A 14209-nucleotide genomic window follows, 5' to 3' on the forward strand; every position below is an offset into this window, starting at 1 on the left:
GTCACACCCTGCACTGATTTCTTGCACTTAAGGTCTGCTTGTGCGAGGCACTGAGCTCCCACACCAGGTTGTCCCAAGCTGGGGACCCACAGCGGCTGTCTCCAGACTCAGAGAAGAAATGGGAGAATTTAGGCCTAATTCTCTCTGAGGCCAACTCCAGCTTCTCTCTCTCCTGCTGGACCCAGACCTGCTCCAGGCCTCCATGGTCTGACCTGGCCCAACAGGCAGACTTCAGCATTCGCTCCAGTCCTCCCCCTTGTGCCGGGCGCGAGGGTTGAACGCCACTGCTGGGGTGTTGTGCAGGAGGCACTAACCCTCGCTTTCCTCCCAAAGGCTGGCCTCTCCTCTCTGCCGCCTGGCCATTCCAGACACCCCGGGCCAGCAGGTTCACAACCTAGGTGTCATTTTTGGCTCATTCCCCCTTCCCCCCTGGCATCGATGTTTGTCACTGAGCCGTGCTGCTGTTGGCTTTGTTCCATCTGCCAGTCAAGCCCTCTTGCCTGTACTTCATCCCAACCCCTGCAGCTCCCTTCTCAGAGGCCCCTGCATTCTCACCCCCACCCCCACTTCAACCGGCCCAGCAGGCTGCTGCAGCAGAAACCATCTACCTGGCATCCATGCTGCTCTGCCCTTCAGATCTTTTCACTGGCCTTTCCTTCCTTCCTGCATCAAACCGAAGCACCACGTTTTGTATTCAAACCTACCTCCCCTCTGCCGCCTTCGACTCGGCTCACCTCTTGACCTGAGTCACCCCGCACCCCCAGATCTTGGCCTGGGAGCCGATGCAGTTTCCAGACGTGACTTCTGCTCCAGCACCAAGCCTCACACAGAGCTTCTCCACTCTGCGTGGGTGAGCCGTGGCCACAGGGCTCTCTCCTCCCTTGTGTGTAGCTCTCCACGTTCCCTCGCGAACCTGCTCCAGCTGGGTGCTCTGGGCCCTGAGCTCTCGCTCCTCAGGTGCAGGCTGATCCTGCGCCCACCGATGGCTGAGTTGGGCAACGGACTGTCCCAGGGGCAGGGGCAGGGGCAGTTCCAGGCCGTGCTGCCTTCCTCGTTGCTGCTGGGAAAGTAGCCTCGGCAAAGACACCTGCTGATCAGCCATGGGGCCATCCAGTGAGCCTCCCCGGCCTTTCCCCATCTCTGCACCCGAGCAGGACGATTCCCACCTGCTGAGCCCCACCATGCCTCTGCCAGGTGCTCCCAACCTACTGAACCTCCCAGCCCCTGTGCCAGGCAATTCCCACCCACTGACCCTCCCGCCTCTCAGATCCGCAGGCAGAAAGGCAGAGACTCCCACGTGTGGACACGGCCTGGCGCACGCAGGAGGCGAATCGGACATGTGCCAAGCAACACACACCCGGACACACCAGCACCGAGGTGCACTCACACTCATGCCCCGCACGCAGGAGGGCAGAGGCTCCCGTATCCACCTTGGGGCTGGGACTCACAGACATACCTTCCCGGCGGAGCACACACAAAAGCAAAGTCCCACCGAGATACACACAGCAACACAGAAATTCACATGCCCACCCGCTCTCACCCCTCCCCCGCACAACCTGAGCCATGGACGCACACAGTATCACACCACACACACAATCGCACACTCTCACACCACACGCACAGCATCACACCACACACACAATCGCACACTCTCACACCACACGCACAGCATCACACCACACACACAATCGCACACTCTCACACCACACACACGCACACACAATCACACACACACACATCCTGAGGCACTACGGGTTCGGATTAAGAGTCAGCAAGCGTGCACCAGGCTCATCGCAGCCCAGAATAGAGCAGGCTGAAGGATTGCAGGTTGCTTTTTATAGCAACGTCTCAGTCCTGGGAGACAGAGGTTCTGCGGCGCGTAGCTCCTCGCAGACACAGTTGGAGCACTCCCTGGCTCGGGGCTTGCGTCAAGGGCAGGCGTGCGTCCCCTTGAGGCAGGCATCCTCACGCCTGCAGCCTGGGCTCCGTTCTCGAAGGCCCAGCCCCGAGCAGCCTTGGAGCGAAGGGCCGCACTGAGCCCCGCGTCCCTGAGGGCGCCCGGTTGTTCGGCCAGCCGCTCGGTGGCAGCTCTCGTGTGGGCTGGCTGGTGAACGACGGGCGCTCCCTCTGCGTGGCAGGGCCTTGGCGGACAGCCCGGGGCCATGCCAACAGCTCTGCGGAGTTTCCTTGGCCAAGGACCCGAGAGGGCCTACCCAGCCAGCTGCTCCCTGGGGAGACACAGGGAATGAATGGCTGGAGTGGGGGGGCGGGCGGCTGCCCCCATCTACCCACCAGCAGAGGAAGCCAGCAAACCTCAGGCAGCCCCGTTTAGCGTGTGGCAGATCCCGGGTAGAGCCCCTGTCTGTACTGACGTCCCCACCCTGGCTCTCACCTGGCCTCCCCCGCCTGTGGCCATGCAGGGTTCTGGGGAGCCGGAGGGTGCGGCTGGGGCCTGCCAGAGGCTGTGACACCCGGCACACACCCCGCCAGAGCTCTCCAGGACAGATGTGGCGCTGCCCTGCCAGGGCCCTGGCCTGCCTTTGCGCCCGTGTTTTCTGGCTGAATAGCCATGCAGGTGCCTCTCACATGGTGTGCGCCTCCTGGCCAAACCTGCATTACCAGGCCTTCTCCACGGGCACCCCCACCCTGCCCTGACCAACGGCTGCTCCACCCTGCAGCCCCCCAGCTCCTTGCGGCTGGGCCAGCGAGCTGAGGAACACGGAGTCCCACCCTGCTGGGTGTAAATGGAGCCCAGCTCCACAGAACCTGCCTGGCTTCTCACTGGGCCTTCAGCCTCCCTCAGGCTCTGCTGGCCCTCCAGCCCTCAGCACTGGGGGCCTTCATGCCACCAGCAGGGAACCCAGCCCCACATCCTGGGACCCTGCAGCAAGCAGCTAGCTCCAGCTAGTCAGCCCCGCTGCTGCCTCCTAGCTCAGCCTGTCTCTAGGCCTCTCCTAGCCCCTCGCAAGGCCCACTCCCCCACCGACCCCAAAGGAGGGAGATTAGGCACAGGGACAAAGCCAATGGATCGGGCCCACGCCAGGCCCACCTGGCCAGAGAGCCCCCCCCCCAGGATGGTGTTCCCAGGCTGGAGGGGGCAGGGCCCTGACCCTTGAGGGGTGTGTTCCCAGGCCAGAGAGGGACGGGGCCCTGACCCCTGAGGGGTGTGTTCCCAGGCCAGAGAGGGACGGGGCCCTGACCCCTGAGGGGTGTGTTCCCAGGCCAGAGAGGGACAGGGCCCTGACCCCTGAGGGGTGTGTTCCCAGGCCAGAGAGGGACAGGGCCCTGACCCCTGAGGGGTGTGTTCCCAGGCCAGAGAGGGACGGGGCCCTAACCCCTGAGGGGTGTGTTCCCAGGCCAGAGAGGGACGGGGCCCTGACCCCTGAGGGGTGTGTTCCCAGGCCAGAGAGGGACGGGGCCCTGACCCCTGAGGGGTGTGTTCCCAGGCCAGAGAGGGACGGGGCCCTGACCCCTGAGGGGTGTGTTCCCAGGCCAGAGAGGGACGGGGCCCTGACCCCTGAGGGGTGTGTTCCCAGGCCAGAGAGAGACGGGGCCCTGACCCCTGAGGGGTGTGTTCCCAGGCCAGAGAGGGACGGGGCCCTGACCCCTGAGGGGTGTGTTCCCAGGCCAGAGAGGGACAGGGCCCTGACCCCTGAGGGGTGTGTTCCCAGGCCAGAGAGGGACGGGGCCCTGACCCCTGAGGGGTGTGTTCCCAGGCCAGAGAGGGACGGGGCCCTGACCCCTGAGGGGTGTGTTCCCAGGCCAGAGAGGGACGGGGCCCTGACCCCTGAGGGGTGTGTTCCCAGGCCAGAGAGGGACGGGGCCCTGACCCCTGAGGGGTGTGTTCCCAGGCCAGAGAGGGACGGGGCCCTGACCCCTGAGGGGTGTGTTCCCAGGCCAGAGAGGGACGGGGCCCTGACCCCTGAGGGGTGTGTTCCCAGGCCAGAGAGGGACGGGGCCCTGACCCCTGAGGGGTGTGTTCCCAGGCCAGAGAGGGACGGGGCCCTGACCCCTGAGGGGTGTGTTCCCAGGCCAGAGAGAGACAGGGCCCTGACCCCTGAGGGGTGTGTTCCCAGGCCAGAGAGGGACGGGGCCCTGACCCCTGAGGGGTGTGTTCCCAGGCCAGAGAGAGACAGGGCCCTGACCCCTGAGGGGTGTGTTCCCAGGCCAGAGAGGGACGGGGCCCTGACCCCTGAGGGGTGTGTTCCCAGGCCAGAGAGGGACGGGGCCCTGACCCCTGAGGGGTGTGTTCCCAGGCCAGAGAGGGACGGGGCCCTGACCCCTGAGGGGTGTGTTCCCAGGCCAGAGAGGGACAGGGCCCTGACCCCTGAGGGGTGTGTTCCCAGGCCAGAGAGGGACGGGGCCCTGACCCCTGAGGGGTGTGTTCCCAGGCCAGAGAGGGACGGGGCCCTGACCCCTGAGGGGTGTGTTCCCAGGCCAGAGAGGGACGGGGCCCTGACCCCTGAGGGGTGTGTTCCCAGGCCAGAGAGGGACGGGGCCCTGACCCCTGAGGGGTGTGTTCCCAGGCCAGAGAGGGACGGGGCCCTGACCCCTGAGGGGTGTGTTCCCAGGCTGGAGAAGGGCAGAGAGCTAACCTCCCAAACAGCATGTTCCCAGCCAAGGTGCAGCTGTCCCTGTAACCCTGACAGTTGGGGGGTATTTGGGGCACTTGCATTTCTTGCCTGTGGGGCCCCTGCCCAGGAATACGGCGCCTTCCGCAGACAGCAGGTTATCTGAGAGGAGGGACAAAGCGCTCGAGAGGTTTTTAGAACAGCTAGCGTGTGCCTGCGTCAGACCCAGGGTCCTACCGTAACCGTCCCCAGGCAGCAGGAGCCAGGCAGCCCAGTGCTCCAGCCAGCCCTCCCCTAGGCTCCTGTGTCTGCGTCTTTCCCATCTGCCCCTCCACCCCTGCACGGCCCTGAGAGCAGCTTTTAGCTCCTGCCAGGTTCTTTGTGCATCTCAGCAGGCTTTGTGCTGCCTGTCAAACCAGTTCAGTCGGCTCAGCAGGTGAGCGACCCAGATCCCATCCCCAGAACTAAGGCTGCTCCCCCGGCCTGAGCCACCTCCTCCATCCAGCCCACAGCTGCCCTAGGGAGAGGCATGAAGTTCCCGCAACCAGCAGCGCCATGCAGCAGGAATAGCTGACTACACAGCAGCTCTGTATTCCTCACACTGCTCTGGGCTTGCCAGGGCGCTGCGCCTGCGCCCCTCTGCCAGAGGGGGATGTCACCCCTTGTGCTGCTGAGAGGCACTGGGCATGTAGCCCCAGATCGGGGAACCTCAGTCTGTATCCACGGGACAGGCGGTCCCACCCTGGCCCTGATCTGGGGTTCGCAATGAACGTGCCCCCGCTCCATCATCCATGCTGGACCACCCGCACCTGTTGGAACAGGCAGCGTTGGAACAGGCAGGCATTCCAGATCACATCTTCCTGGGCATGGGAGGCAAGCCCCTCCTAGCCCCGCCCACCAACACCCATGCTTGCCCCCCACTGTGGCCTGCTGGCCCCTGCCTAGCCTCCCCCCCCCCCCACTCTCCTGGTATGGCTGTTGGCCCTTGCCCCCTCCCTGTCCAAGGTAGCACCCCCTCACTTCCCCCTGTCCTGGAGCTGCAGAGAGCTGGCCAGGGGTTGGCCCTGGGTGGGGCCAGATGAGGCTGTTTGGGAGGGCCGTGCCTTCCCCTGCCTAGGATACCTGCCGCCCATGCTCCTCACCAGAGACAGAGGCATGTTTGGATGGGCCTGTATCTCCACGTTCTACTGCTAGGTGGCAACTCAAGAGCAGTTATTCTTTGCATTACTAGATGCCCCCAGTAAATCATGACCCCGCTGTGCTAGGCGCTGTACAAACAGTCGGAGCCTCCCGGCCTCACAGCTCGTACCATCTAAGTCCAAAAGCGGGGGCGGGCCGAATTGCAGCGGACAGAATTCTGCAAGGTGTTCTGTGGGGCCATAGAAGCATTGCATTCTGGGACTTGTAGTCTTCACAGGCTGTCCCATGTGGTAAGGGTGACACTGGCCCATCCTTAAACAACACAGCACCCTCTGCTTCAGGCCAATTCGGTGTGAACTTGGGAAGATGCCGGCGCACCTGAGGTACTCAGCATCCACGTCCTCTCACGCTGCCATGGGGAGACCCAGCCCCCACCCCTCGGGCCCCTCCTTGCTTTGATTTGTGCCTCTGCACTTTGCCCCCTGCCCATGCCACGGCAGCCCTTTGCTTTGCTTCCCAGGCACTGACCCCGTGACTGGCTCCTGGGAAGCCTGCCCAGCTGGAGTTTGTATCTGTGGGCGAGAGCAAGGGCTGCTGAGTTCCGGTCTCAACTTTGCCACTAGTTCCCACAGTGAGCTCAGGCAGGTCATGTCATTCCCTTGTGCCTCAGTTTCCCCGCCATGTGAATGAGATTCAGGCGGGTGCTTCGTGATCCATGGATGTCTGTGTAGAAGTGCAGTAAAAGTGGCCTACTACTTCGAAGGCACCATCAGGGACCTTCCCCGTCCCTGCCAGAGACACCGACCAGACCTATTTAACCTGCTCCCTGTTGGACCCTCCCAGCCAGAGCTCAGGGGAGCTCCCGTCACCCGCAGCCACAGCCTCTCCCCGGTAACATGGTGTGCGCGCTGGGGACTGAGAAGAACCAGTTGGTCAACTTCCAGGATCTGCCATGACCTGGGATTTGGAGTCTTTTTCTGGTCCCCTGCTGCAGCTCCCAGCTGTGGCTGGGGCAGCCTCACCCCCTACTACTCCCACCAAGGTCTGGCTTCGCCCCCAAGAGGTTCTGCTTTGCCTCCCCGAGCACAAGGGCTGGGGGCAGGTGACCACCCTGGGCAGGCCTCCCGCACACTGGCGTCCAGGTCATGGAGTGATTCAAGGCAGACATCAGCTTCCCTCCTAATGGGAGAGCCCAGGGATGAATGACATCTCCCTGGAAACAGGGCACCGACGGGCCTCGCCGATTCTGGCTGCTGAATTCCAGCCCTGGGGGAGCTCATGGGTAAGGCCCGAAGGTACCCCCGGATCATCCCACGTGATTGCCTGTCTATCACAGGCCTGCAACATCCTCCCACTGAACCCAGCGCCCAATGGGAAATGGCTGGAACTTGTGACTGACAGCAGCGGCAGGGCCAGGGCCTGCAGGTGGGCAGCAAGACCTGATGTCCGGGTTTCCCCGTGGGAGCCCTGCACCCTGGGACTGGTCTCTGTAGATAATGGACAGTGAAGACATCCCGAAACCTGCCATCGGCTCAGCCAGGTTGCAATGGGAGAACGGCCACTAGTTGTGCTGGCATTCGAGCACCAGGACAATTCAGCCTGAGCGCCATCCTTCCAGACCCCTAAGGCAGGAACTGTTATTGCACATTGGCAGTGGCACCTGGAGGTCTCAGCCAAGAGGCACAGTATGTACAGAATGAGACAAGCCCTGCCCCACACACCTTACAATGGGAATACATGAGATGGAGGTGGGGGGAGAAATCAGGCGTTATCTCCGTTTTACAGCTGGTGAACTGAGGCACTGAGAGGTTAAATGACTTGCCCAAGGTTGGGCAGAAAGGTTGTAGCAGAGCCAAGCAAAGCTCAGCCCCACCCCCCCTTTTGCGTGCCATGAGCACAACACCATCCTTCCTCCTTAAAGCGCTGTGGGCATACAGGGCCTCTGGAACTGCTGAAAGACTTGCTCAGCCAACAAGCAAAGCAAGACATTAGAATAGTCAGACTGTTCTAGTAAACTTTATTTACAGTGTGCACCTGGCCCTGAAACAATCAACACACGTGTGATGTGCACAGGCCGGACAGTAATCGGGGGCAGCCACCCAGGGCACAAAGCCACAGGGGCAGAAAAATGATGAAATAAAACAGTACGAGGCATAAGTAGGTTTGTGCATCCCAGGCACTAAAATGCCTGGTTACAGCTCGGTACAAGGTAAATGTCCAACTAAAACTCAGTCCCTGTTGCGTGCTGCCTGGGCTCGCTGGCATCCAAGGCTCAGGATCATGGTGGCACCTTGAGAACGCTGTAGCCAGGGAAGACATTTCCACCCACGTGTTCACGGTGTTCATGATCCCGCTCCATTTGGCATGGCCAGGTACAAAATCAAATGCACTGGACTTACTTTTGCCTTAAGAGCCAGAGACTTGCTCTGCAACACTCCAGAGTCCAGGTTCAGTACCATGTTCCCAGCCCCCAAAGCAGATGGGCCAGAATCAGTTTAATCAAAAGAGGTTCAGAATCAGTTTATCAAGAGACTCTTCCCTGGGGAAGCTTCTGTAACCCTTTCCCCATCGTGTTCATTCAGAAACCCCCCAGCTATGTGTGTGTGGCTTTAGAAGGGCTGATACCAGCCAAAGGACAAACCAAGCATTCCTCCCAGTCACAACCCAAAGGCAACCTGCAAAGGGCACACCGCACTGGCCATGTGTCCTTTTACTGCTTCTTTATAATGGAGGTTGGCAAGGTTTTGCCATTAAAAAAAATGCTGCTTGTTTTTCACAATTCAGTTCTAGTCCTATCTAACCAGGAACAACTGGACCGTGACAGAACTTGCAACATGATGAGAGCACAAAAACCAAGAGCATGAAAGCAGAGTACCTGAGAGGGTGAAACAAAGAGATTTCTAATCAGACTGATCTGGGGTTTTTGTTTGTTTTGAGAAGGGCATATTTAACTTCAATGACAAATTAACATTCTGGAGAAAGACTGCCTTTGCTAAAGATCAACACACCCACCCTTTCATGTCTGCTGTGAAATCTTGCAATGTACCTCCCTGAGACACCTCCCCTCAGGGAGACCAGACTTCACTGTCCTGTGATTTCTAAAGTACAAACAAGCTGGAAAACGCTCTCCCCTACTCACCCTTTTTGTAATCATAAAAAAGCCGAAAAAGGTGGGGGTGGGAGAGCAAACGCTCCATTTTTAACAATTCTTTGCGTGTCACCTTTAAGCGTCTGCCCTGGGAAATGTGGGCAGAGTGCTCAGATTTCAGGAAAACTATAAAACTGGCACATGACGCTCCCATTGGAGACCATGAACTGCTTCAGCAGGGGGCGCTCACACTGCCTGCCGAGCCAGTTACGAGTCCGGATGAGAAATGGGAAGAAACACGCGTGTGCATGCACACATGGCTGTGCACAGACACAGGCGTGTGCACATGCATATAGCTGAAAGCCAGGCCCGGTCCCTGGTATTACAGCACACTTTGCAATGTGATGCATACGCATGTAAGGGTTTTCATTGTGGCCTTCCGCCTAGCCACATTTTGCCCTTATGCTAGATGGCCGGCGCCTCCCACCACTGTCAGCAGAACCAAAGCCACAGGCTGCCTGCAGTAAGATGGCTGCCGTGTCCCTTTAACACTGCAGGGGAACACGCGCCTGCTCCCAGCAGAAACGGCCTCCCCATCCCATCGCTCCCAGGGGGGGTGGACGCCAAACTGCCCTCGGGGGCAGAGGGGAGGTGAGGGTGAGGCTGGAAAATGTGGAGACTTTGGAATGGGTCTGTGGGGGCGACAAAGGAGGCAGGGAGAGCATGGTGAGGGGCCAGCGAGCTGGGGAGGGCAGGCTGAGAGGGGTGCAGGCTGAGCACGACTGGGCAGCTACCTATTCAGTGTAGGTAGGAGGGGGACAGAGCGGCAGCTCCTGGCCCCCTGGGAGTGGCAGGGGACGTGAAGACGAGCCGAGCAGTGAGGGTGACTTTCTGGGGCAGCCGTTGCAGGCTGGGTTTTGGCCTTAAGGGGTTGTGGGAGGGGAGTTTCCCCAGAACGCTGAGACCCTCGGGCAGTAGGTAAATAGCCGCCCCCCTCAGGGCTGGCCAGGCTGTGTTTAGCCAGCCGTTCCTACCTGCCACACCCTGCCCGCCGCAGCCCCCTGGCATGCTCCCCTCCCCCAGCGGGCACCCAGCCCTCTCAGCACACACACAGTTGTTTGCGTAGCCACAGCCCTTGAACTTTCGTTTCCGGGAGGGAGGCCTGGGCGCCGTGGACCTGCCTTCGCTCAGATGAGAGCTAGCCGGGACTCGTAACCCTCCCCGAGCCCCCGGGGGCTATTTGGGCTTCCAGGGTCCAATGCAGCACCTGTGGAAAGCCATGCCAAGCCTCCCGTTGGCGTCAGCGGGCTTTGGGTTGCGAGCCCCCTCCTTTCCACACTCCCTCACAGGCTGCCAGAAGCATGGCCCGACGGTGTCCATCTTGCCCCGTCCCCAGCAAACATGGCCTGCAAGGAACGCCCCCATTCCCTGCAGCAGCACAGAGGCCCCAGCTGTAGCCAGCCACCTGCAGCGGCCGCCAAATCCAATCCCAGCACAACCCTCTGGGGCTGGACAAGAAGGCCAGGCCGTGGGGGGAGAAACTCCCCAGTGCACTGGACGGCCCTTGTGCCTTCCTACCACGCCAGGGTCTCCTGCTGCAAGCGGGTGCGGCCGGTCGCACGCGCTCAGGCCGGCACGGTCACAAAGACCATCCTGGAGGAGTACACCAGGTCCACAACGTAGGCGATGAGGTTGAAGAAGGTGAGGAAGGTCACCCCCAGCTGTCTGTTCCATGGGCAATTGCTGCCACAGGAATCGGGCCTGGGGTTGTTTCGGAAGCTGTAGATGGGCCAGACGACGGCAGCCGTCAGGTACATGAGCACCGCCAAGGCGTTGTAACCCACCAGGGCTTTCTCCAGAGGGAAGGGGATGTAGGTGAGACACCGGCCGACGGTCAGGATGATGATGAGCAGGGTGACAATGAAGCAGATGCTGTAGACGGCGAGGCACCACTGCAGGCCGGGTTTGCCGCTGTACGTCCCGGGGTAGCTCACCAAGGAGAAGATAAGACAAGCCACGTAGGCTTCAAACACCTTCAGCAGGCCCGGGATTGTGGCCAGGAAGCTGCTGACGTCTCCCGGCCTGGCTCGGGTCAGTCCCACCTCCACGGCATAGGCAATGAAGCAGAGGCAGGACATGGCTGTAGCGGCGCCTTTGTGAGCACAACCGCTGCCACTGCAAGGGTTCTCGAAGGTGGTGGAAGGGTACATGATGGAGGAGGTGAAGATCATGAGGGCCGCCAGCATGGAGAAGGCGCTGGTGAAGTCATCCCAGGATAGCGGCAGCTTCTCGCACAGGCCAACCAGCTCCAGCACCACGATCAGAACGGACACCGCGAAGCAGAAGCACCAGGTGAACATGCACCAGGCCCCATAGCTGTCGCGGGGGACCGAGCTGGCAGCCACCAGACTGAAGGCCGTGCAGGACAGGAAGATCTCAAAGAACCGGACGATCCCCACGGGGGCGATCAAGGAGCGGGTGTTCAGCTGGATGACTGGCATGGTGCCCGTGGCACGAGAGAGCCCCGGGAGCTGGTACCGACCACGGTGGCCTCTGCTTCTCCAAGCCTGGAGCCGGGTGGGACAGCGAAGGAGGCAGGCAGCCTCGCCCAGAACGCCTGGCCCGCGCTGCGTGGGGAGGGCTGGAAGGCCCTGGGGTTAGAACAAAGTGCGTTGTGCCAGCCTGGGTGCAGCCTACCTGCCCGATTCGCAGCTCCACCCACGTGGGAGCGCCGGCGTGATTGGCGTCTTATCTGGGTGGGCCCCTGCTCCAGGGAGGAAATACTCACACAATAGCCCATTATCCGGCACTCGGCCTGGGGTCAGCGGGGGTGGTGGGCGCACAGTGCCACTCTTGGCTCTCTGGCTGGGTGGCAAAGGGCTTCTGGGCATGGCTGCCTGGCCCCCTCCGGGAGCTGAATTCACGGAAGCTCCCTTCTCCCTCAGCCTCTCGGCTCTGCTCAGCGTTTATCATTAACAGGGGGCTGGTTAAAGAGCAACTCATGCTGAGGCTGCGGCTAGCAGGATGCTGAGCCCTCTGTCACAAGCCTCCTCCCCGGCACCGGCGCTTCTGTCCACAGACACTCCTCGAGCCGGCCGCCCCCTTGCCCCAGGGGCTCCATCGCACCTCGGTGACCCCTTGCCCCACAAACCCCATTCTGATTCCCCCCATGCTGGGGTGGGGCACGGCAGGGACCTCAGTAGGGCTCCCCCTGCTAGGCTGGGCTCAGCAAGTGTCCAGCTCACCTGGCCTGGCAGGCGCCAGTAGTGCGGGGCACACGAGTGTGCAACGGTGGCTCTCCGGACTATCCCCGGCCCTGTGCCAACTGCTGCTCCACAAGGCAAAGGGGCGACCACAGGGAGGCTCCCCCGCCCCGTGCTGAAGGCGGGTGGAGGCAGGACGAGGCTGGGTAAAGCCTGTGGCTAGGGCTGGCGGAACGGGAAGCCGGCTGGGGCTGGACGTGCCAAGCCAGGCCCTGGTCCTGCAGCTGGCTCCCGGAGGTGAGCGGCCGGTTGTGAGCCTGAGGGTCAATAGTGGCCACAGGGATCTCGGCGGAGATGGTGCTGACTGGCCACTTGTCATTCTTGGGCTCACCTCCCCCTGCGCCTTCATTGCAGGGCCAGGCCTGGGGTACACAGCAGCAGGCCCTGTCTGGGTGCTGCGCTGGCTCTAGAGACTGAAGCACGGGCCTGGGGCAGGACTCCTGGGTCCACCTGCCCATCCTCCATCCCGGGCGCGTCCCAGCTGCTGCATTACAGCGTTGGCGGCACCGTCAGTCACGTGCCACCCCAGGAGTGGCTGCATTTTCCTGCTGGCTGGAGGGAGGGAGGCGGGGCTTGCACAGGCCGCGGGGTGGGCAGTGCTAGAACACATGGGAGGCAGGCGATCGATGTAAAACGCCCCGATCCCAGGGCCGCAGCACCTGGGTGACTGGCAGCTTGAGCGCCTGGGGCCCATTTCCAGAGGGGCTGAGCTCACCTTGCCATCAAGCTGTGGGGAGGTGGCTCCCCAGCTCTGTGGCTGCTCTCTGACTGGGGGAGATGGAGACAGGCAGGGAGCAGAGGGGCCCACTGGCTCATAGCACCTCTCCTTGCCGTGGCAGCTAGACAGGCAGACCGGCTCCCTCTGCCCTAGGGGCCTGGACACGCCGAGCTGCAGCTCCCTGCTCTGCCAGGACTCCCCAGCTGGCCCAGTGCTGGGAGAGGAGCAGGCCAGGTGGGGGCACAAGCCCAAACTCCTCCCCAGCAGGATGTGGAGGGAGCCAGCTCTGAATTACCCAGCCCGGCTGGGGCCAAGCCAGGAACTGGTGCCAGGTCAGAGCCTCAGCCGGGGGTCTCCTCAGCCCAAGCAGGGACCTTAGGCTGTCTTCACCAGAGAAGGGTTGGGGATCTCCTCCAGCCCTCAGGCGGCCCCTGGCCACCCGCGCTGTGCCCCTGGCCATCCGTGATCTGGCCCCTCTCAGATGCCCAGCCGGTTCCCCAGAGCAGGCAGGGCAGGGCAGCCTGCTCCCAGTGCCCTGTGCTGCTCTGTTCTCGGGGGAGCTGCGGGGCTGGGCGGGTGGTTTTACGCCCTGGCGCCCAGTCTGCGGTGCGCTGAGCTCTCCTTAGCAACCGGCGCTGGGCAGCGAGATGGGCCCGTTGGGGCGAGGGGCTGCAGCACGAGCGGAGAGGCGGGTGGGCAAAGGAGCGGTGGGAGCACGTGGGCAGCCACCCCCCTGCTGCCCCATTCAGCCCAGCTCCTGGCCGGGGCTAGGTGGCGAGGCAGAGCCCCCCAGGTCTGTGTGGAGCTCGGCCAGCACCAGGGACAGCCATGAGCAGCGTGTTTGGACTGCTGCCCCCCAGGGCACTGGCCCCAGAGGGAGGAGGCAGGGAGCAGTGCCTCCAAGGGTCTGGTCGGGATCAGGGCTGCTACTCCTCATGCCCGGCGGGTCGGTGCCCCGCTCCTGTCAGCACCTCGCTGCACCGGGCACCTGGGGGGCAGTGTGGGGCAGGCAACGGGGGCTGTGCTGGCCCCACCGGCAAGGCGGTGGTTCGTGGCCCAGGTGTGGGGAGCCCAGTGGGGCTGAGCCCCAAGGACAAAGGGGCAGAGCGGGGTGGGAAGCAGGCTCGGCTCACGCCGGGGCGGGGGGGTGAGCTTTGCCGGCTCCAAGAGGGTGGAACAGGGAGCCCGGGGGGGGGACTGGCCTGGGGAGTTTGCTGGGGGGGGGCCTGTTGAGAAGGGGGCTGCCAGGGTGGGCTGCTCCAGGCTGCCCCAGCTGCTGAGGCCTCCATCTCTGTGAGGAGCGGGCTGCAGCCTGTCTCCTCAGTCGGCCTGAGGCTTGTCTCCAGGAGCCTGGCTTCTGGGGGAGCTTGTGTGGGCCGACGCCCCGGGCAGGGCCCCGCCGGGTCGGGGGAACCCCCTGGCCAAAAAG

At 62.4% G+C, this 14209-nt stretch overlaps 1 protein-coding gene across 1 annotated transcript; it reads right to left on the bottom strand.

Moving 5' to 3' along the window:
• Positions 1-7754: 7754 nt before the first annotated feature.
• LOC102445500 (myeloid-associated differentiation marker-like) lies at positions 7755-14170 on the bottom strand. Its single transcript, XM_006124564.4, has one exon. The coding sequence runs from the start codon at positions 11298-11300 to the stop codon at positions 10425-10427; it is 876 nt and encodes a 291-aa protein (XP_006124626.2). The 5' UTR covers positions 11301-14170; the 3' UTR covers positions 7755-10424.
• Positions 14171-14209: the final 39 nt, after the last annotated feature.

The sequence above is a fragment of the Pelodiscus sinensis genome, chromosome 16, assembly GCF_049634645.1.
Source record: "Pelodiscus sinensis isolate JC-2024 chromosome 16, ASM4963464v1, whole genome shotgun sequence".
NCBI lineage: Eukaryota > Metazoa > Chordata > Testudines > Trionychidae > Pelodiscus > Pelodiscus sinensis.

Excerpts from the sequence above, each read along its gene's own strand:
- LOC102445500 (XM_006124564.4), bottom strand. The coding sequence starts at position 11,300 with ATGCCAGTCATCCAGCTGAACACCCGCTCCTTGATCGCCCCCGTGGGG.